We start from the raw sequence: 24,761 nt of genomic DNA, 5'->3' as shown, positions 1-24,761 counted from the left end.
TTCAAATGTATGTTATTTAAAAATACAACAGTATTTTCAAGTTCAAAGGACAGGTGGAGAAGATAAAAACCATCTTTTAAAAAGACATGTAACTAAAGGAGCTTTAAATTAGCATTGTGCCTCTCCCAACTTCCCAATCTCTGAAAAATAAAACTGAGAGCCAGCTGTATCACCAGAATGTTGGAGCAACATCTCTATAGTACAAGAATAACAGAGGGGATTTAGAAATATAATTGCTGGCCTCTATGGCCTCAATCAGAGCAAAGAAGATAGATACTTCACCATCAGTATGTTTCCTCTGCCTAAGCCACACAGAATTATGTTATTGAAAAAAAAACTGACCTCTTCCCTTATCACATCTCTAGATTTTGTGATAACTTTGATAATACAGGCCCAACTCCCAGAAAATAGAAAGTTAAGAGGAATTCTCAAAATCAAGTCTTACGATGGCATTTACTTTTTGAGAGGGTTCGTTTAAAGTCCTTGACTTATGGGGCACCGGGGTGACACAGTCAATTAAGCATCCAACTCTTGATTTCAGCTCAAGTCATGATCTTAGGGTTGCAGTATCAAGCCCCGCATCAGACTCCACACTCAGCACGGAGTGTGCTGGAGATTCTCTCTCTCTCTCTATCTCCTTCTGCACCTCCCCCAACTCGTGTGCGCTCTCTCTCTCTAAAATAAATGAATAAATCTTTTTTTTAAAAAAAATAAAGTCCTTGACTTCTGGGGTGCCTGGGTGGCTCAGTACGTTAAGCGTCTGGCTCTTGATTTTGGCTCAGGTCATGATCTCAGGGTCGTGAGACTGAGCCCAGCATCAGGCTCCGCGCTGGGTGTGGAACCTGCTTAAGATTCTCTCTCTCCTTCGGCCCCGCCCCACCCCCTCAAAAAAAATAAATAAATAATTTTAAAAATACAAATAAAGTCCTTGATTTATATGGCCAGAATGACCTTCAGAAAGATTGAATCAATATATCTTCCCTTTTTGATGATGCAAGTATTACATTTACTCATATCCAAGTCTAGTCCTAAATATCCCTTTAACTTATTTCTCTTCCTAGAAGTGGTGACCACCCCCAAATTTGCACATAGGAGGGATTTCTGATCCATAGTCTGTTTGGAAAGGGAGGCTGGGAATTTTTCTCAAATCTGCCTAAGGTACAGCCTTTACATCAATTTGATAGAAAGCCAATTGCTTTTAAAAAGTAGGCATGAAGTTGGGGGAGGTAGGAGCGGCTAAAGTTCTCCTAATAAATGCCCTGGTACCACCACTACTTCCCAATAAACAGCTCCCTTTCAGCCAGGTAAATTTTGTATATTTTTGTTAGTCACTGTGTTTCAAAATACTGTAGTTTAAATGCCTGTTAAATGTGTGTTCTGGTCTAATGTCCAGTGTACCCCAGGCCTTCCCATGTCTCCCTTCAAGAGCTTTTTTCCCCCAAGATTTAACTGGTACTTTAACTGTAGTGAAATTCTTTTGCTGTGAGACCCTGCATGGTTGTGCAAACACCACTCATTGTCCCACAAAAACTTTTTCTCTTTTTCAAGAACCTATAAAATGTAAGGCTCCAGGAAATCCAGAAAATGGCCACTCTTCTGGTGAGGTTTATACACTGGGCGCCCAAGTCACTTTCTCGTGTGAGGAAGGATACCAGCTGTTGGGAGTAACCACAATCACGTGTTTGGAGTCTGGAGAATGGAGTCATCCGTTACCATATTGCGAAGGTATGTTTCGTAAATTCCCCCAGATTCATGGTGTTTGGCAATACTAGAAATTTAAGGGATAGATGTGTCATGTGTTAGGTTGTATCAATATTCTTTGTATTTAAAACCCAACTATTGGGCTCATCTTTAAACATGACAAGATAACTTAGAGCTGCCCTTGAGCTTTTAGAGATTTTTTTACATGCTGGCCAGAAAAGCAAGACTTCCTTTGTTTTTTCCACCTTCTAGCTGTTTACTGTGGTGCACCTGCTATCCCAGAAAATGGCAGCATTGATGGATCAGCATTTACCTATGGCAGTAAAATAACATATAGGTAAGTGTGTAAGATTAAAACTACATTGTGGAAGTTGTTGATGATGTGCTGGCTGTGATCTAAAACTGAAAGAAAGGGAGAAGAAGAATCCCAGAGGATTTTTTTTAATTAATACGAAATTAATTGAATTATGCGTAGTACGAAGGAACCAAGTTCAATAACCTAATGGTGGCAGTCCTGTCTAGAATCCTTAAATCCCTTGACAAGTAACTTATTGTCACCAGCATCATTGAGGTGCTCTGAGAATGGGTGCCATGGAGGAAGGCCCTGCAAGCTAAGGAATGTTCTTGGTTATAAGCTGGAGGTTTGGCTCAGGCACTCATACTAAACCAGACCGTTCTCAAACTAGGAATTTTCTGTTTGCAGCTACTAATCCATGACATAAACTGGGGGCAAGCCAAACTCTTAATTTTTCTACTTACCACTCAGCAAGGTCCCTATGGGGGAGATGTACAGTGTTCAGCCTTGGAAAACAATCATTTCAAAGCATTATTTCAGTAGGAAAAAAAAAAGAACTCTTCCAATAAATTGTAAAGTGTAAATTCTCAATATTTTTAAAGGTTTTGGCACTGATAAAATTATGCAAATAATAAAGGAAATTATATTCAGTAATCTCCCTTTATCCTCTTTAGGTGTAATAAAGGATATACACTGAATGGTGATAAAGAATCATCCTGTCTTGCTAACGGTTCTTGGAGTCATTCTCTTCCTATGTGTGAACTGGTCAAGTGTTCTAGCCCTGAAAGCATAAATAATGGGAAATATATTTTGAGTGGGCTTACCTACCTTTCTACCGCATCATATTCATGTGAGAGTGGATACAGGTAAAGTCCATAGACACCAGCCAAGCTTCCTAAAATACCCTGTTACTCATTATTTACTCAGTAGGTTTCATTTGTATATAACTAGCTGACTTTAGATACAAGTTTCTAAATGTAAAAGATGCTCTCAAATTTGCTGCTTCATGAAGACTAGCTTATAGTGCTGGGAATGCCTAGGGAAATATTCCACCTAACTTTGACTCTGAGGGCTCTAGTTGAGTCACTGTAAACATTCAGTCATTAAACATGAAAGCAAAAAGTGTTTGGGAAGCATAACACAATATCTGGAATTTTTTTTTTTTTGGTACATAACTTACCACGCTTATACTGAAAATTGTATGGGATGTTACAAAAGCATGTCAGGGTGAGGGCCCAGGTTCTTAATACTGTAAGAGGTTGATTTGATCAGTGCTGTGCGTGGGGGTGTATGCGTGTGTGTTCCAACAGAGGGACAGAAGGGAGAGGCTGCAGTCAGAAACTTGGTCAGCAGGATCTGAAGTGAAACAGATCCAGTGACTAGAGAGTTGAGTGATACAGACAGGCAGATTCAGGTAGGCAAACAAAGGTGGCTAAGCCACGCCATTGGGATGCGAGGTTTGTGAAATCAAAGGAAGACCAGAGGTCAGAGTCACGAGCAACGCAGTGCACCTGCCCAGGCTCGGGACAAGGACTGTGCCCTTGGACCTCAGTTACCATGACTTCCTGGGTGTCTGTCTCCATTTTCGCTGGATCCCAACCAGACTATTAACCCCTTCTCATCCAGGTGATGAGTGCCCTACTCCAGCACCAGGGAGCACATTTTATTTTGCAGCCGTTGTGATGTTGTTTTAGCCCATTCGCTGACAGAAGCGCTCTGGAGCCGGCTCACAGTCGTCTCCAGAGCAGTGAATAATGGCCATTCTTTCCCAGCTTACAGGGCCCTTCTGTCCTTGGATGCTCGGCCTCAGGCAGCTGGGACAGAGCGCCACCTACCTGCCATCTTGTGGTCTGTGAGGAGCCACCGGCCATCAAAGATGCCGTTATCATCGGGAGGAACTTCACTTTTGGGAACACTGTCACTTACACCTGCAAAGAAGGGTGAGTAACCGTGTGAGGGAAAGAAGCTTTGGGAGCCTCGAGGGAGTGGACACGGCCCCCGCCGTGGAGATGGCTCCATCGAACACTAAATTACGTTTCCTAGCCGCCAAGGCCAGAGAGAGCTTTATGCTCTTGTTTTCTCCTGTGGCAACAGCGTTTTTCTGGAATTAGAGTAACTTCTCAAATTAAGCCTCGAATAATGGACGTTGGGCAATACAGTGGAAAATACCTTTCTACTTCACTGAAAGATGCAAAACGCACATTTAAATAGCCATTTGTGGGGGCGCCTGGGTGGCTCGGTCGGTTAAATAGGCATTTGTGTATTTATCTTCTGCAAACCTGAAGGCAAGACTTTGAGTCACAACCTAAAGGTGACATGTCTGCAGGGGAAAAAAGATCATAAAGCTCAGGTCTTTTATTTTTAATGATCTCAGTTCATTCAGAGGTAAAATTTGAAAAACAAGGAAGCAGATTACAAAGGGCTTTCACACTCACTGTCTCATTGACTCCTCACAAAAGCCCTGTGAGGTACAGAGAAAGGGGAGGCTCCCCCTGGGGTGGTGTCTGCTTAGCATCTCAGGGAGGTGATAAGGAAGTGAGGGGTAAGTGAATCCCAGGACTTCTGACTTGAATTTATTTCATTGCTTCCCCACCACCCCCCATGCTCCTTTAATAAATATTTTCACCATGAATAATAGTGCTTTCATGAAGCTCCAGATTGACCAGAGGTATTTTTCACACAGTTGGAAGCAGCACCAGCAGAGAGTTGCCACTTTCTGGATTTGTAGCTCAGCTCTGTCCTTCACTGTGTGGCTTTGGGAAAATTGTATCACCTCTCTGTGCTTCGAGTGTCCTACATAAAAACAATTTCATTAAAGGTTCATACTTACGGATACTGTGAAAAATAAAATGCCTAGTATAAAGCCTGGCCTAGCCAGGGGGAAAAAATTAATTCAACCAACTTTGCCGTTATTATGACTGAAACACAAATGAGATGGCAGTTTCTATTCTATCATAGAAGTTGAAGTTCATTTCACCTGGAGAGAGGACAGTCCCGGTAGTACAGGACTGCCAGCAGGTGGTGACAATATATTTTTTTTTTTTTTTGCAAAAAGTTCCTGAGAGTCAAACACTTAGATGAATAGCTGATGGAAATCCCAATTCTTTTTGTTTAAATTTTGTATTGTTATGTTAATCACCATACATTACATCATTAGTTTTTGGTGTAGTCTTCCATGATTCATTGTTTGTGTATAACACCCAGTGCTCCATGCAGAATGTGCCCTCCTCAATACCCACCACCAGGCTAACCCAACCTCCCACCCCCCTCCCCTCTAGAACCCTCAGTTTGTTTCTCAGAGTCCATCATCTCTCATGGTTCATCTCCCCCTCTGATATCCCCCCCTTCATTCTTCCCCTCCTGCTATCTTCTTCTTCTTTTTTTTAATATATATTGTATTATATGTTTCAGAGGTACAGATCTGTGATTCAACAGTCTTGCACAATTCACGGCGCTCACCATAGCACATACCCTCCCCAATGTCTATCACCCAGCCACCCCATCCCTCCCACCCCACCCCCCACTCCAGCAACCCTCAGTTTGTTTCCTGCGATTAAGAATTCTTCATATCAGTGAGGTCATATGATACATGTCTTTCTCTGTTTGACTTACTTCGCTCAACATAATACCCTCCAGTTCCATCCACGTCGTTGCAAATGGCAAGATGTCATTCCTTTTGATGGCTGCATAATATTCCATTGTATATATATACCACATCTTCTTTATCCATTCATCTGTCGATGGACATCTTGGCTCTTTCCACAGTTTGGCTATTGTGGACATTGCTGCTAAAAACATCGGGGTGCATGTACCCCTTCGGATCCCTACATTTGTATCTTTGGGGTAAATACCCAGTGGTGCAATTGCTGGATCGTAGGGTAGCTCTATTTTCAACCTTTTGAGGAACCTCCATACTGTTTTCCAGAGTGGCTGCACCAGCTTGCATTCCCACCAACAGTATAGGAGGGTTCCCCTTTCTCCGCATCCCCGCGAACATCTGTCGTTTCCTGACTTGTTAATTTTAGCCATTTTGACTGGTGTGGGGTGATAGCTCATTGAGGTTTTGATTTGGGGAAATCCCAAATCTTAACACCTTCTTAAGTGAAAAAGAAATCTTTGATATTAAAATGGGGGGATGAGTGAAATAGGTAAAGGGGATTAAAAGTATACTTACCTTGAGGAGCACTTGATGAGTAACGTAGAGAATTGAATCACTGTATTACACACCTGAAACTGATATAACACTGTATGTTAACTCTACTAGAATTAAAATTAAATAAATAAATAAAATGTCAGGGCAAGAGTTAGCTTTCTTTGGCCCCATATCTGTCTCTCCCCTATAAATTAACTCATTTAAAAACTGCTTCGGGCTCTCTGCTCAGCGGGGAGCCTGATTCTCCCTCTCCCTCTGCTGCTCCCCCTGCTGTGCTCTCTCACTCTCTCTCTCCCTCCCTCTCTCTCTGTGTCAAATAAATAAATAAATAAAATCTTTTAAAAAAGTAAATAAAAAACAAAAACTGCTCCCTAACGAACTACACAGGACTATTTGAGATTAATCATCTCAGTGTTTGTGAAATCTTATAAAATACAAATGTTCCAAATAATAGCTAGATCTTGACAAAAACAAGTAATGAATTATCACCATATAAAGCTAGAAAATGAAAAATATATTTTAGGGGTGCCTGGGTCGCTCAGTCAGTTAAATGGCTTCTTTCCGCTCAAGTCATGATGCCAGGGTCCTGGGATTGAGCCTCGGGTCAGGCCCCCTGCTCTGTAGTGAGTCTGCTTCTCCCTCTGCCCCTGCTCTAGCTCGTGCTTGCTCACACTCTCTCTCAAATAAATAAATAAAATCTTAAAAAAAGAAAAAGATGGGGCGCCTGGGTGGCTCAGTCATTGGGCGTCTGCCTTCGGCTCGGGTCATGATCTCAGGGTCCTGGGATCGAGCCCCGCATCGGGCTTCCTGCTTGGCCGGGAGCCTGCTTCTCCCTCTCCCTCTGCTACTCCCCCTACTTGTGTTCTCTCTCTTTCTCTCTGTGTCAAATAAATAAATAAAATCTTTAAAAATAAATAAATAATTTTTTAAAAAAAGAAAGAAAAATATATTTTAAAAAATTATCCAAAGATAAGTGGTGGTATTTTACTATAGTTCTTCTCAGAATTTTGTCTTTACATATGTTTTTTTAATATTAAAGGTCATGCTATACATATAAATTTACATTTTTCTTCTCTTTACAAATCGTTCACCTAAATTATATCATGAGAATTCTGAGTCTGCCTAATATTAAGTCTATATGTTATAGGAAAGGGCTTTATTAAAAGAAGCACTAAAGACACTAATTAAAATTACAACAAATCCATACATTTGTAGAGGGTTTTCCATTCCCCCAGGGCTTTCGTGCACATTATCTTGTGTGCTCCCTTCTATGATGGTGGAGGTTTGGCAGAATAAGTAGTATTCCAACTTTATAGTTAAAACTTGAAGGGATTGGACCGTAGTATCTTGCATATTCCTTCTGGTCTAGGCAAGCAGAAACTCTGTATGAGAGCTTTTATCTCATCGAAAACTTGGAAACCAAATCTACCCACCTAAATCATGTATGTATTGGAAGGTATGAGAACAGTTTTATGAAAGTGCTTTATATATCCATTAAGAACTAGGCATAAAATGGCTTTATTATTTTCTCTGTCATCATTATTGCTATCTACAGTGATGACATTTTAATAATGTAGGGGAAACTGTCTTAAATAGTTAAGTTAATAGAAAGTATCTACAGTCACAAATCACTACCACCTACACTTTGTTCTAAAAGGAAAAAAAAATAAGCTATTAAGGGATAGTTACATTTTTTTTTCTGGAAGTGAAACTTTTGGTGAGAGGAAGAACACTGATGCCCCTTGGCATACCCCTGCTCCACCGTGGGATGCTATGAGGATGGCCAGGAAAGAAGAAAGAAAGCCTTCGTACTCCTCTTTTTGCTGGCCAAATGGCTAATGAAACATTTGAAATATACAGAAAAACACAAATAGTAATTATCAATATCTACTTAAAGTTACCTGGGTATGCATTTTTTTTTTAAAGATTTTTTATTTTAGAGAGAGACAGAGCACAAGCAGGAGGGGCAGGGAGAGGGAGAAGCTCTCAAGTAGACTCCGTGCTGAGCACTGAGCCCAACTCCGTGCTGGATCCCATGACCCTGAGATCACGACCTGAGCTGAAACCAAGAGTCAGATGCTTAACTGACTGGGCCACCCAGGCGCCCCTCCTAGGCATCCATTCTTGAAAGAAAAGTACATGTTAAATTTTTGCCATAGTTATTGTGGCTCTTTTTTTATGAAAGAAATATAATATTATAAATATAACAAAAAGCCATTCTCATCACTTTTCCATTCTCCCCAAAATATCAAATGGGCAATTTTGTCCTTATTCCACATGTATGTCCCCATAAACATTCTATTGATTTATGTGTTTTAATTTCTATATATGTCACTTTGTACTCTGTCCTTTTGAAGTTTGATTTTTTTTTTATACTTACCATGTTTTTTTACATTTTTCTCTATTGATACATGTAAATCAACGAATTTATTTTAACAGCTGTATGGTATTCCCTTGGAAGAATGAGCTATCTGTAAGTTACTCATTTCCTTACTGGCAGAAGGTTAATTTGTTTCTCCTTTATTTGCTGATGTAACAGTTCTGAAGTAAATATCCCTGCATGTGTCTCTTGGTACATATGAGTATGACAATCTCTGGCCCAGATGCCAAGAGTTGAAGTTGTTGAGTCATGAAATATGCATATCTTAAACTGTACGAGATAGTGCTTGATATTTATCAGTTATTTCCTTTTTATTTTGTTTTGTGTGTGTGTGTCAAATTTAAGAAATCATCCCTACCCCGAGGTCATACTAAGTACCTTTGCCTTTCTCCTGAATGACTCAAAGATCTTGGAAAGCACAAATTTCCATCCCTTCTCTTGTCTTAAATGTTTTATCACTGTCTGTATTTTACTTCCCTCTTATTTTATGACTTTTCAAATTAGTCATTTTTTAATATAGTCCATGTTTATTTAGATTTACTCACGAAGGCAGAAGGCAGTGTTTATTAAACTCTTCATCACCACTGTGTTTTGCACCCCATTCTGTTCTTTTGGGTTTAATATTTCTACTTCCTGAAGTATATCCATTACATATTTTTTCTAGTAAGTATCAGCATATTCTATAATCTTTTTCTGAAAATAATAGTATTTTACCTTTGCTCTTGAATTAGAGTTTAGAGGAGATGAGTCTACATTAATAGTTTTCTTCCATAGACATTTTTTTTTAAGATTTTTATTTATTTATTCATGAGAGTCAGAGAGAGAAGCAGAGGGAGAAACAGGCTCCCGATGCGGAACTCGATCCCAAGACTCTGGGATCATGACCCGAGCCAAAGGCAGACGCTTAACCATCTGAGCCACCCAGGCACCCCCCATAGACATTTTTAAAAATATTATTCCATTGCCTTTTGGCTTCTAATGTTGCTACTGAGGATTCCGTCATCAGTCTGTTAGTGGTTCTTAACCAGGGGCAGTGTTGCCCAGCAGGGACATTAGGCAATGTCTGGAGACATTTTTGGTTGTCACAGTTGAGGGGAGGGTGCTCCTAGCTCTAGTGCATAGAGTCCAGGGATGCTGCTAAATAGCCTACAATGCACAAAACAGCACCCCACAACACAGGATTGTCTGGTCCCAAATAGTGCTGAGATTGAGAAACTCTGAATTGTTGTTCCTCTATAAGTAGTATCTTTTCCCTTTGGTTTTTATTTTTAATTTGTCTTGTTGTTCTGGTATTTCCTTATGATATAACTAAACGTGTATTTATTGTCATTCATCTTATTCAGGACTCACTGTACTTCTTACATCTGAGAATTCATGTCTTTTACCAATCTTAGCATAGTCTCAGCTATTTTCACTTCAAATATTCCCTCCTCTTCACTTTCTCTTTTCTGTAATTCTTTAAGTCTTATGAGATATATATTGGACCTTTTCTTTCTGTCTCAATATTTATTAACCTGTCACATTTTCCAGCACTTTATAAACTTGGGCTGCATTTAGGTATTTTTTCACATATCTTGTAGTTTACAGTGTCTTTTCTACTATCTGTAATCTGCTTTTAAATGTATCCATTAATTTTTTTTTAATCTTTACTTTCTATATTTTTGCTTCTAGAATTTATATATTTGTTTTTCAAATATTTCTTTTAAAATAGTCTCTTCTTTTTAAATAGGATTTTGAGTCTTTTTTCTTTAATTATGTCAACATACTTATCTCATATAATTTTTTAGATTTTAGATCACTTTTCTGCTACCTCAATTTATTGGTGCTCTAATCTTGCTGTTTGTTCTGCCTGCTGACTCACTCATGATGGAAAACATGCTTGTGTATGTTTTGTAATTTCAGATTGTGTCCTTATAGTAAGCAGGACTTGTTTTATCTGTGATAGCCCCTTATGGTTTAAGTGTGTGAATTATTTTTTCTACCAGGAACCCATGGAATATCACCAACTAAGAAACCAATTTTACATTAATTTATAAGTTTGAAGGCTTTCCATACAAAGTAAATGGCATAAATTCTAACCTCAGATCCACATGAGATGAGATGTAGGGATTGCTGCCTTAGCAGGGACTTGATTTTCCCACCTAGAGCCCTGACAAATACAGAGATCTCACTTGTCCTGTCACTGGGCCTCTGGGTGGAATTTTTCTACTTAATATCCTTTCAGTGAATGTCCTTCTAGGACAAAGGTTTATGCCAGAGACTCAGCTATTACTCTCTTTCAACTCCGGGGTTACATTTCCTATCATCTCTCCTTCCCTTCCCTGTCCAATCTGATGGCAGTCACAGCATTCAGCCACAGGCTTACTTCTCTGTCGTTAATTTCCTCCTTATTTCTGGCATGTGCATCTAAAATAACTTCTGTTATATTTCATCAAGTATGATGTAGGGAAGGTTTTCAGACTATGGTATAGCCAGAACTAGAAGTTTTCTTCCTTCACTCCTTTTCTATTTCTTCCCCCCACAAGGAATTGATTGGTGTAGGCCAACATGCACTGTATCTGTTCTATTCCAGGATGGTGTCACTGTGTTCAAGTCATGGCTTTTGTGCAGTGGGCCTGTTTGTGCAATAGGCCTGCTGTCTCCTTCAGCTTCCTGAGATGCTGTTGGCTTGATAGGAGGGTTAGAGCCTATTTCCTCTCCAGCTGTCTCAACTCCCACTGCCCTGCACACTGTCTGAGCCACCCCCGCCTGCTTTTTTTTTTTTTAATATTTTATTTATTTATTGGACAGAGAGAGAGCACGAGCAGGAACACAAGCAGAGGGAGTGGGAGAGGGAGAAGCAGGCTTCCCACCGAGCAGGGAGCCCGATGCGGGGCTCGATCCCAGGACCCTGGGATCATGACCTGAGCTGAAGGCAGACACTTAACGACTGAGCCACCCAGGCGCTCCCCCCCACCCCCCCACCCCCCACCTGCTTCTTGAGTGCACATACACACATTCTTGCTTTGGTCCTAGTGTTGTTTCTTCTCATATTGGTGTTCTGCTTTGCACAGACCTTCCCTTGAAATAAGGAGGAAAGAACCACTCTCAACTTTAGGATGGAAGAGCAAATACTTTAGGAGACAGGAGTAGTAAGATGAATGCCAGGGAAGGAAAGAAGCAAGAAGTACATTTCTGCCTCTTGTCCTAAGATTGACCTTCCACGTTTACCTTTTATCAAAACACTAGGCTGGAAGTTTGCAGCTGTTTGCCCAAATAAATAAAATGATAACTTGTTTCCCATTTTCCTTTTCATCCTTATGTGTCTTCTCTCTTGGTGAGAAGGTCAGGGGAAAGGAAGAGTCATTGAAATCCTAAAATCCTCATAGAATGTTCCCCTTTGATTCTTCTTAAATGTAAATTTTTAAATGCAATTACTGAATGCACTAAGATAAAATTTTTGATCATTTTTAGTTGAAAACAGAATTAACTGCTGATGCAGATTTCTACTTTCCATTGCTCTTATTAAATTGCAGCTATTTACATATCTAGTATGCTGCTCTTTTAAGGCTCTTAGACGGTTCTTTAAAAAGGGAAGAGCTAATAATTCACTGGGGAGCTCTCTCATAAAGCTTCCCACATGCTCATTAGTTGGCTTCCACTCAGTGTGTGAATCAAATCACTGAAAATTGTATCTGAAGATTACTCCGCCCATTCTCAAAGAATTTTTCAATATTATTCCAGAAATATGCTAATGAATTACAGCAAATTCATCCTGAGATATGTCCTTCTGTGGCATCATTATAATATTGATGGGCCATTTTTCCTTGAAATTATGGAGTAGGACAATTTGTCTTATAATATGTATGGCCTGATTTTAAATAATTGACTGCAGTAGCGTTCCCAGTGTCTCTTGAATGAGAATGCAAAATGTCACAGAATAAAATTAAATATTCCAGCATTTTAGATTTGTGCCAATACCAGTTTTCCTGCTTTGGTAGCCAACATTTATAGGATGGATGTATGTCATCATCTGTATAAAACTTTATCATTTTTTGAAATGATTTTTTTTTGAGAGAGAGAGTGTGTGTGTAAGCAGGGAGGGGCAGAGTGAGAGGGGAGAATCTCAAGCAGGCTCTGCGCCCAGTGTGGAACCCAGCTCAGCTCAGGGCTCGATTTCACAGCCCTGAGATCATGACCTGAGCCAAAATCAAGAGTCGGATGCTTAACCGACTGCGTCACCCAGGTGCCCCAAATGATTCTTTTAAACAAATAAGCAGGTGAAATATGTTCCGCAGAAGTTGTAACACACCTTCAGTCTTCTAACGTAAGGAAGTAATGCAGCAGTTGGATCAGAGACCAGTCATAGTTCAATCTAGGCAATAGCTAACAATTCCTTACTTTTTGTGATTTGGAATATATATACCTCTTTAGCATCTTCAAAGACTAACTTTTGTATTTTGGAAGATAGTTATTTTTAATAAACCTCAATCCCTATCTTTACTGAGCATTTTATCTGAAGTACTGGCTTTGGTTCCACATCTTGAAACCACTCCGTGTACATTTCTCTGCACCAGCGAAATGCCAGCCCATTCAAGTGTTCCTAGCTTGGACCTGAGGTTCTCCTACAGATAGATCAGTAGAGCTAAGTGGGAGGCTTCAGTGAAAGATCCCAGCCCTTCACACATCTCCTGACTGAGAAATGATCGCTCATGCTGGCGCAGGGAGACAGGCATTTCAGCCAGCTCAGCCTCCAGTCTGCACTTCTTTCTCATAAATGAACATGATTCCGAGTGTGTTCCTCTCAGAATCATTCTGAGCCTATTCCAATAGGTCTGTCATCCATTTTCAGTTGTGGTACCCAAAGCTGAATGCACAATGATACATGCAAGTTAGAATGTGGCAGAGATAAAAATGCCACATCTTGGGGCTGACATATACACACGTACAGAGGTAACAATTTATTTTATTTCTCTTCTTCTCTTTCTAAATAAATGAGTTTCTAGAAATGCAGTCACCCTTTCAGGATGCCGCCATTGACTCATTCAACTTAATTTCAATGGAACTCCAAAGTCTTTCATATTGGCTGTCACTAAGCCAGGTTTTCCATCTGTTCAGTTTTTCTTCACTGTGTATATGCAGCACGTTCCATCTTATCTTTGTTGAATATTATCCTGTAAGATTAGAAACATTGAGCTGGACCATAAACAGTTCCCCACCCTACAGTTACGTGTTGCTTATAAACTGATGGACGTAGGAACTAGGACAGTTTTATGGCATTCACAAGATATGAAACTCCCAACGAGGCTACTTCTATAAATCAGTACTCTTTGGGTCATCCAGTTAATAAACCACTTAAATATCTTTCTGTCCCAGAGACATTTTGTCTGCTAAAATCTTACGAGAGTCCTTGTAAAAGAACCTGTCAGGAACCATTTCCTGTGCCTCCCATATCTCTACCCATCAATGATCACGACCTGTCAAAACACACAAGATCCTAGTGATCACAACTTCAGGGGTCAGATGCCATTCCTAACTATTTGTAAGTTCCCAGAATGCCCCAGCTGTATCACACTCCAAGCTCTTTGTTCATGTTACTTCTCAGTCTTGAGTGATTCCTTTTCTACTTTTCTTCTCTCATGACTCCTCTCAAAAGCCATTTCCACAGGGAAGCCTTTCCTCCCCTTTCCATTCTTGAGGTAGAATTAATCATTTCTCCTTTAAGCAACTACTGTAGGTGTGAAAGGGCCTATAATGCACCAGGCAGTGGGTGGGGTAAGGAGGGCGGGATGGACACAGATGTGTAAACAAGCAAATGCATGAGCATTGCATTGTGCACCAAGGAAGTGGCTCTAGCCCATAGCATGGTCCTTGAGAATTATGTAATGAAGGACTAAATGTTGATTGGGAGTCATAAAGAAAAGTCAAGATCTTAGGTTAGGTTCTAAGAAATTATGGGTAGTGATGAAAACGCATTCTTTAAATTCATTTATTCATAATATATGTATTTAGTGGTAATCTTCCATTACTTTACAGAAGAACTTTGCTATGATTTTTCATTAGGGAAGAGTAGTTGATGGAGATTTTCTTTAAGATCAGGGGTCAGAGACCTAACAAAGTGCTGCCAAATTACTATACACAATTTTTGTATCCTTAAGAGGCTTTGAAGAAGAAGGAACGTTCTGGACGCAGATGCTTCTACCTCAGAGTAGCTGGGCCCATGAAATAAAGGGAGCATTTTATAGATGGTACAGTGGATCCTAATAAATCAGGGATGTCTCAGGTGTTGTTTGTGAACTTCCACCAATGAAATACGCTAGCAGCATCAAGGAGCCCATGAAAATAATGATGCATGGTTCAAAGTGTGCAGAGGATGTAAATTGTGCTATAAAAATATAAAACATCAGGAGTCTCTATAAATGGAACTTATACTCAGAGCACATTCTACACAGGAACAGTAGAATCTGGGCACTCAGACCTGGATAATGGATTTTTTAATAATAAAATTATGCCTTTAGCATATTGTCTTTATATACCTTCCTATATCCTCCTAGACAGAAGCCATCTAAAAACTTAATAAGTTTGAATTCTAATAGGAAGAGCAGAGCTTATCCATAACAATGAATTGCAGCAGACCCTAATTAGAGACTGCACATAGTTGTCAGGGACGTCTGTGAGTATTTCAAGACGACTTCTGTCCATAGCAGGATAAATGGCCCTAGGTAGGGTGAATGCATAAGTCTCTGCTGATGCTCTACCATTTTCTCCTTGATCTTTCATGAATCTGGCCAGTGAGGGGGACAAACTCCAACCTCTCTATCATAGCAGATTCCTTATAAAGCTAAAAGGGACCTTAGGAGAAATGTTTGCTAACTAATGACTTAAGAATCTTTGCTGAAAGGTGGGTCAAATAATTTGTACTAGGTGACACTGCAATGCAGTTTCCACAGGACATCTGCAAATTATGATCTGCCTCATTTTAAAAAAGAGAAAGGGAAGGCAACAGCAATGTCATGGAAAAGGGTAAGTGTTGGAATCTTGTAAATCAAATTCAGTTTTTTAACTCGGCTGCTTGCAACTGTGTGACTCCAGACAGGTCTCTTAGCCTGTGGAACCACCATTCACTCATCTGTAAAATGAAAAAATTAATATGTCTAAACAGGATTAAATTAGGTGCCTAATTATTTTGGTCCCCTTATCCTTCATTAGTATCAAAATGACAGACGACTCAGGTGTTAGACATTCCTTTAAAATTCTGTCATCTTTCTCTTCAGTGAGAAAGCGAGAATCAAGTTAAGAATGACTCACATGTAATTATTCTAATACTACATACTGTAATATTTTGTTCTCCTTCATTGAGAGAGCACTTGAGAATAATTTACGATTTTTGCAAGTCATCAATCTGTCACCCTCTGTGGGAAAATATCTGTTAAATGCATAAAGAAAGCCTGAGAGTTATTAAGCAAAATTGATTCATACTTGCAAAACACAGCTCGAAATGCTAACACTTGGTTGGGTAAGAGTTTAGGAAGCCCTGGAGACTAAAATTACAATCATTGCTTTAAATTTCACTGAATACAAGTAAGTGCATGAGTTATGTGTGGGCTACATATGGTTCATTAGCACTTTTGTTTCAAAGACTAGTGATAAAATCAACCAACTAAAACCATCTATAGACAGATGATGTTTTAAATTTAAACCGAGTCATTTTTTATTTTTAAAGAAATGTGCAACAATTTTTAGAGGTCCTTAAATAGCAAAAATTTTAAATCCACTTCCCTTTCTAAACAAGCATTATATTAATATCAAGATGTATTTCTATATCTTAAGTGAAGGTCATTTGATCAGTAAGCTCAGTATTTGAGCAGTAAATATTTTCTTTTCTTTCCAGGTTTTTATTTAAATTCCAGTTAGTTAACATACAGTGTAAATTTAGTTTCAGGTGTAGAATTTAATGATTTAACACTTACATACAACACCTGGTGCTCATCACAAGTGCACTCCTTAATCCCCATCATGTATTTAACCCATCCCCCCCGCCCACCTCCCCTCTGGTAACCATCGGTTTGTTCTCTATAGTTAAGGGTCTGTTTCTTGGTTCTCCTCTCTTTTTTTTTCTCCCCTATGTTCATTTGTTTTGTTTCTTAAATTCCACATATGAGTGAAGTCATATGGTATTTGTCTTTCTCTGACTTATTTCGTTTATCATAGTACTCTAGCTCCATCCATGTCATTGCAAATTGCAAGAATTCATTCTTTTTATGGCTGAGTAATATTCCACTGTATATGTATACACCACATCTTCTTTATCCATTCATCAGTTGGTGGACATTTCGGCTCTTTCAATAATTTGGCTATTGTTGGGTAAATACACAGTGGTACAATTGCTGGATCATAGGGTAGTTCTATTTTTAACTTTTTGAGGAACCTCCATACTATATTCCAGAGTGACTGCACTAGTTTGCCTTTCCACCAACAGTGCAAGAGGGTTCCTTACTCTCCACATACTCGCCAATACTTGTTGTTTCTTGTGTTTTTTATTTTAGCTATTCTGACAGGTGTGAGGTGATATCTCTTGTAGTTTTGATTTGTATTTCCCTGATGATGAGTGATATTGAACATCTTTTCATGTTTCCGTTGGCCATCTGTATGTCTTCTTTGGAAAAATGTCTATTCATGTCTTCTGCCCATTTTTTTGCTGGATTATTTGTTTTTTGGGTGTTGAGTTACATAAATTCTTTATATATTTTGGATACTAACCCTTTATCAGATATGTCATTTGCAAATATCTTCTCCCAGTCCATAGGTTGCCTTTTAGTTTTGTTGATGTTTCCTTCACTATGCAGAAGCTTTTTTATTTTGATGTAGTCCCAATAGTTTATTTTTGCTTTTGTTTCTCTTGCCCTAAGGGACCTACCTAGAAAAATGTTGCTATGGCTGATGTCAAAAAGACTACTGCCTATGTTTTCTTCTAGGAATTTTATGGTTTCAGGTCTCACATTTAGGTCTTTAATCCATTTTGAATGTATTTTTGTGTATGGTTTAAGAAGTGGTCCAGTTTCATTCTTTTGCATGTTGCTCTCCAGTTTTCCCAACACCCTTTGTTGAAGAGACTGTCTTTTTTCCATTGTGTATTCTTTCCTGCTTTATGAAAGATTAATTGACCATATAATTGTGGGTTTATTTCTGGATTTCTATTCTGTTCCATTGATCTATGTGTCTGTTTTTGTGCCAGTACCATGCTGTCTTGATGATGACAGCTTTGTAATAGAGCTGGAAGTCCAGAATTGTGATGCCGCCAGCTTTGCTTTTCTATTTCAAGTTTGCTTTGGCTGCTTGGGGTCTTTTGTGGTTCCATAAAAATTTTAGGATTGTTTGTTCTAGCTCTGTGAAGAATGCTGGTGGTATTTTGATAGAGATTGCATTAAATCTGTAGATTGCTTTGGGTAATATGGACATTTTAATAATATTTGTTCATCCAATCCATGAGCATGGAATGTTTTTCCATTTCTTTGTATCCTCCTCTATTTCTTTCATAAGTGTTCTATAGTTTTCAGAGTATAGATCTTTTACCTCTTTGGTTAGGTTTATTCCAGGTAGCTTATGGTTTTTGGTGCACTTGTAAATGGGATTGATTTCTTGATTTCTCTTTCTGCTGCTTCATTAATGGTGTATAGAAACACAACAGATTTCTGTACATTGATTTTGTATCCTGCAACTTTACTGAATTTGTGTATCAGTTCTAGCAATTTTTTTGGTGGAGTCTTTTGGGTTTTGTATATAGAGTATCATGTCATCTGCGAATAGTGAAGTCTGACTTCTTCCTTACCAATTTGGATGCCTTTTATTTCTTTGTGTTGTCTGATTGCTGTGGCTAGGACTTCCAGTACTATGTTAAATAATAGTGGAGAGAGTGGACATCCCTGTTTTGTTCCTGACTGTAGAGGAAAAGCTCTCCTTTTTTTCCCATTAAGGATGATATTAGCTGTGGGGTCTTTCATATGTGGCCTTTATTATGTGAGGTATGTTCCCTCTAACCCTACTTTGTTAAGGGTTTTTATCATGAGTAGATGTTGCACTTTGTCAAATGCTTTTTCTGTTATCTATTGAAAGGTCTTATCCTTTCTTTTATAAAAGTGCTATATCACATTGATTGACTTGTGAATATTGAACCACCCTTGCAGCCCAGGAATAAATCCCACTTGACTGTGGTGAATGATTCTTTTAATGTACTGTTGGATTCAATTTGCTAGGATTTTATTGACAATTTTTGCATCCATGTTCATCAGGGATATTGGCCTGTAGTTCTCTTTTTTAGTGGAGTCTTTATCTGATTTTGGTATCAAGGTAATGCTGGATTCATAGAATGAATTTGGAAGTTTTCCTTCCTTTCCTATTTTTTGGAATAGAGAAGAATATGTATTAACCCGTCTTTAAATGTCTGGTAGAGTTCATCTGTGAAGACATCTGGTCTTGGACTTTTGTTTGTTGGGAGTTTTTGGATTATTGATTCAACTTCTTCACTGATTGTTCAAGTTTTCTATTTCTTCCTGTTTCAGTTTTAGTAATTTATATGTTTCTAGGAATTTACCGTTTCTTCCAGGTTGTCTAATTTGTTGGCATATAGTTTTTCATAGTATTCTCTTATAATTGTTTGTATTTCTGTGGTTATTTCTCTTCTCTTATTTGTGATTTTATTTATTTGAGTCCTTTGTCATTTCTTTTTGATAAGTCTGGCTAGGGGTTTATCAACTTTATTGATTTTTTCAAAGAACCAGCTCATGGTTTCATTGATCTGTTCTATTGTCTTTTTTAGTTTCTGTATCATTTAGTTCTGCTCTATTCTTTATTATTCCCTTCCTTCTGCTGGTTTTAGGTTTTTGTTGTTGTTGTTCTTTTTCCTTACACCCTTTAGGTGTAAGGTTAGGTTGTTTATTTGAGATTTTTCTTACTTCTTGAGGTACGCCTGTACTTGCTATAAACTTCCCTCTTAGGACCACCACTTTTGCTGCATCCAACAGTTTTGAACTGATGTGTTTTCATTTTCATTTGTTTCCCTGTATTTTTTTATTATGTTTTGTCACCATACAGTACACCATTAGTTTTTGATGTAGTGTTCCATAATTCATTGTTTGTGTATAACACCCAGTGCTCCATGCAGTACTGCCCTCCTTAAGACCCATCACTGGGCTAACCCATCCCCCAACTCCCCTCCCCTCTAAAACCCTCAGTTTGTTTCTCGGAGTCCATAGTCTCTCATGGTTAGTCTCCCCCTCTGATTCCCCCCATTCATTTTTCCCTTCCTTCTCCTAATGTCCTCCATGCCATTCCTTATGTTCCACAAATAAGTGAAACCATATGATAATTGACTTTCTCTGCTTGACTTATTTCACTTAGCACAATCTCCTCCAGTTCCATCCATCTTGATGCAGAAGTTGGGTATTCATCCTTTCTGATGTCTGAGTAATGTTCCATCGTATATATGGACCACATCTTTATCCATTCGTCTGTTGAAGGGCGTCTCGGCTCTTCCCTGTATTTTTTATTTCTTCTTTTAGTTCCTGGTTGACCCATTCATTGTTTAGTAGCATGTTATTTAACTTCCATGTATTTATGGTTTTTCTAGATTTTTTCTTGTGATTGACATCTAGTTTCATAGCGTTGTGGTCAGAAAAGATGCATGGTATGACTTCAGTCTTTTTGAATTTGTTGAGGCTTGTTTCGTAGCTTAATATGTGATCTGTTCTGGAGAATGTTCCATGTACACTTGAAAAGAATGTGTATTTTGGGGATGGAATGTTCTGTTAAAACCATTTGTTCCAGTGTGCCATCCAAAGCCATTGTTGTTGATTTTCTATTTAGAATTTCTGTCCATTGATGTAAGTGGAGCATTAAAACCCCCAACTATTATTGTATTATTTATCAGTTAGCTCCTTTATGTTTGTCATTAACTGTTTTATATTTAGGTGTTCCCATGTTGGGGGCATAGATGTTTACAATTGTTAGATCTTCTTATTGGATAGTCCCCTTTATAATGATATAGTGCCCTTAATCTCTTGTTACAGTCTTTGGTTCAAAATATAGTTTGTCTGATACAGATAGCTACTCTGTCTTTCTTTTGATGTCCATTTGCGTGATAAATGATAAATGTTTCTTCATCCCCTCACTTTCAAGTTGCAGGTGTCTTTAGGTCTAAAATGAGTCTCTTATAGGCAGCATATAGATGGGTCTTGTTTTCTTATCCATTCTGACACTCTGTGTCTTTTGATTGGAGCATTTAATCCATTTACATTCAGAATAATTATTGATAGATTTGTATTTAGTGCCATTTTATTACTTGTTTTGTCATTGTTTCTGGAGATTTTCTCTGTTCCTTTTTGTCTTTGTCACTTTTGGTCTTTCCTTTCCACTCAAAGAGTCCCCTTTAATATTTCTTGCATGGGTGGTTTAGTGGTCATGAACTCCTTTAGTTTTTGTTTGTCTTGGAAACTCTTTATCTTTCCGTCTATTCTGAATGATAGTCTTGCTATCATTGGGTAGAGTATTCTTGGCTATAGATTTTTCTCATTTAGCACATTGAATATCATGCCACTCTCTTCTGGCTTGCCGACTTTCTATTGAGAGATCTGCAGATAGCCTTATGGGTCTTTCCTTGTAATTTAGGGACTTCTTTTGTCTTGCTGCTTTAGGATTTTTTCTTTATCATATATTTTGCAAATTTAATTACAATGTATCTTGATGTTGGCCTACTTTTGTTGATTTTGATGGGCGTTCTCTGTGCCTCCTGGATCCGGATGTCTGTTTCCTTCTCCAGATTAGGGAAGTTTTCGGCTATTATTTCCTCAAATAAATTTTCTGCCCTCTTTTCTCTCTCTTCTTCTTCTGGGACTCCTATGACATGAATGTAATTACATTTGATGGAGTCCCTGAGTTCTCTAAGTCTATTCTCATGATCCATAATTCTTCCTCTCTTTTGTTCTGCTTCCTTATTTTCCATAATTTTATCTTCTATTTCACTAATTTGTACCTCTGCTTCTTCCAGCCTTGTGTTCATCGGTCTGTTTCCAATCTGTTATTGCATTTTTCATTTGACTGTTTTTTTTTTAACTCTTTTATCTCTGTATTAAGGGCCTCCCTAAAGTTTTCCATTCTTCTCTCTAGCCCAGTAAGTATCCTTATGATTGTTGCTTTAAATTCTCCATCAGGCATATTACTTATATTTGTTTCAGTTAGATCTCTGACCATGACCTTATCTTGTTGCTTCATTTGGGATGAATTCCTCCATCTTGGCATTTTGTCTAAGTCTCTGTCTTTTGCTGTGTGTTCGAAAAGCCTGTTATGTGTCCTGGTTTTGAGAGTAATGGCTTTTTGAAGAAGTGGTCAAGTAGTATCCAGGGCCTGGCACTTCAGGTGTGTGCTGTGTGCACTCTGCTGCTGTGTTTTGGCTGCTCTGTCCTTCAGGCCAGTTGTCTGCAGAGGTTCTCCTTGCCTGCATTGGGCAGTGTTTGATCCTTGGCCAGAGTGCGGTGAGTTTTAACTAGGTGTGCTCTGCTGTGCTTGTTAAATGAGACCTGATACTACTTCCACTAGAACTGAAGCCTCGCAGAACTCTGGCTGGGAGACGTGGTGTGGACGGGGGTTTCTGCTGGTCTTCTGGGGAAGGGGCCCGCCGCACTGGCCCTGAGACACACTTGTCCAAGAAGGGCAGTCCCAGCAGAGCACAGGGGTTTGGGACCTGGTGTAAGCAGGTCAGGCAGCCAGTGTCGGTACTGTACTGTTAACCGCAAGTGGCTCTGCGTTTATGCTGAGGGGCAGGGGAAGGAGAAGGCACCCGCCAGCTCTTTTGTCCCTGGAGAGGCAACTCTGCAAATGCCATCTCTCACAGATGCTCTCTAAGAAGAGCGAACTGTCTCCGCATGTCACCTGGGCATTCCTCAGATGATACCGTCTGCCCCCCACCGCCACCCCCAGGCTGCTTGCTTGCCTTCCCTCCAGGAGTAGGGCAGTGCCTCAGGTCTCTGTACCAGCCAAGCCTGCCAACCTTTAAAACTCCAGTCTTCAAGACCCACGGGTTGCAAAAACTCATGAAAATCAACCCCTCTCATTTTCCCAGCAAATGGCTGTGGGGAAGTGTTCTCTGTGTGCATTCCCCTGAACCCTCCTTTTTCTCTCACCTTTGTCCGAGACCAGGGCTCCCTCCCCTCCACAACACCCACAATCCTCTCCCCCACACCATGTCTCTGCACTTACTTGTTGTGGCCCCTTCTCTCCCTCTAGTTGTGCAGTTTGCTCTGTCCATCCTCAGGTTGATTTCTTGGGTATTCAGAGTGATTTGATAATTATCTAGTTGTGTTTGAGGGATGACGAGCCTGTAGAGTTCTCCTACTACACCTCCATCTTAATAAATATTATTTTAAAGAATAACAATTAAAAATAGTCATTGTTGGAAAGAGTAAAAAATAAATAAAAACAGAATTACGAAGACACAAACACCTTTTCTCAAATATTATGCTCAGTTATTGTTCCTTTCCTCCCAATCTCATAGCTATACCCTTGCTGGTCCTGACACCATTGAATGCCTGGCCAATGGCAAATGGAATGGAAGTAACCAGCAGTGTCTGGCTGTCTCCTGTGATGAGCCCCCCAACGTGGAACACGCCTCTCCGGAGACTGCCCATCGGTTATTTGGAGACATTGCCTTCTACTATTGCTCAGATGGTTACAGCCTGGCAGACAATTCCCAGCTCTTTTGCAATGCCCAGGGCAAGTGGGTTCCCCCAGAGGGTCAGGCCATGCCCCGTTGTATAGCTCATTTCTGTGAAAAACCCCCATCTGTTTCCTATAGCATTTTAGAATCTGTGAGCAAAGCAAAATTTGCAGCAGGGTCAGTCGTGAGCTTTAAATGCACAGAAGGTTTTGTACTGAACACCTCAGCAAAGATTGAATGTTTGAGAGGTGGGCAGTGGAACCCTTCCCCCATGTCCATCCAGTGCATCCCCGTGCGGTGCGGAGAGCCACCAAGCATCATGAATGGCTATGCAAGTGGATCAAACTACAGTTTTGGGGCCATGGTGGCTTACAGCTGCAACAAGGGGTTCTACATCAAAGGGGAGAAGAAGAGAACCTGCGAAGCCACAGGACAGTGGAGTAGCCCCACACCCACATGCCACCCTGTGTCTTGCAATGAACCGCCTAAGGTGGAGAATGGCTTTCTGGAGGTAAGAGACTAATGAGTGAGTGGCCCGTGGCTTTCATCACTGACAGCCAGCCCCCTGTGGCTAACCTGGAATTCAGAAGCAGGACACTGAGCAGATTAACTGTTGAAAAACACGAGTGGCTAGACCTATAGGTAGTGAATACTGGAGAGAAGTTGATAGAGATCAGTAATCCTTTTAATGTATAGCTTTCTCCCTTCTGCTGGCATGTAGACATTTGAAGTGCTTTGCAGCAATACCTTAGCCCTAACTATGAAGTTAGAATGAGCCAATTTTTCATATAATACTGTTTTTCTTTGTAGAAGAAGTTATTCCAAGATGGATGTATATTTTATAGAAATCAAGGTCTAATGGAACTTAGAGAGATCTAGTATCATTTCTAATTTTTAGACAAAAGATGAGGTGAATCATCCATTCACTATAATGCAGTTATTACAGTTCTCTTTCAGTGGACCTAAAGGTAGTTTCACCAGGACAAAGGGTTCTATCAGATCCACACATATTTTCCTTTCACATTAGTATGTGCCTAATCTATTTCCCCAAATCAAGGGCTATTTTAAAAAGACAATATTCTAATTAAACATTATGTAAAAACCCACACATACATAATACCTTTTCTCCTTTATATTCTAAAACAACAGTAAACACCTTCTGTTTAACGCCTTTGCTCCAATGTAGTAGTGTTCCATTGGAAGAGAGTATATATAGATAAGGAGGCTTTCTTCATTTAACAAATATCTCTGAAGCTCTTACTAGGTGCCAGGTAAGCATTGGAGAGCTAGTATTTAACAATACAGATTAGGTCTGTGATGGCGTGGCGCTTACATATGTGTGGGGTACCCAAGAAATAATAAGTAAACAAAACAAAGAGTTACATGCACTAGAGCAAGAAGTTCACTATAGCAGGCAAGCTAGACTTTTTACCATGATAATCTTTTGAACATTTGCATAACTAACTCATCTTTGGTAGTGCCTAAAAATTACCTGTAATCATATTAGTCACTTATTTATTTAAGTGTTGAGATCATGAATATTAAC

General features: G+C 39.4%; 1 protein-coding gene across 1 annotated transcript in view; it reads left to right on the top strand.

Annotated features, from left to right (window-relative positions):
- The window catches only part of SVEP1 (sushi, von Willebrand factor type A, EGF and pentraxin domain containing 1), a 192,694-nt gene that overhangs the window by 129,317 nt on the left and 38,616 nt on the right, over positions 1-24,761 (top strand). Inside the window, exons 33-37 of the mRNA XM_021691133.1 lie at positions 1,549-1,725; positions 1,954-2,038; positions 2,671-2,862; positions 3,769-3,936; positions 23,054-23,726. Coding sequence (XP_021546808.1) covers positions 1,549-1,725; positions 1,954-2,038; positions 2,671-2,862; positions 3,769-3,936; positions 23,054-23,726 — 1,295 coding nt within the window. The remainder of the gene's footprint in view (positions 1-1,548; positions 1,726-1,953; positions 2,039-2,670; positions 2,863-3,768; positions 3,937-23,053; positions 23,727-24,761) is intronic.

Source organism: Neomonachus schauinslandi, chromosome 13 (genome assembly GCF_002201575.2).
Source record: "Neomonachus schauinslandi chromosome 13, ASM220157v2, whole genome shotgun sequence".
In the NCBI taxonomy this organism is placed as follows: Eukaryota; Metazoa; Chordata; class Mammalia; order Carnivora; family Phocidae; genus Neomonachus; species Neomonachus schauinslandi.
Note: the sequence above shows the minus strand (reverse complement) of the source record. Positions and strands in the feature narration are given on the sequence as shown.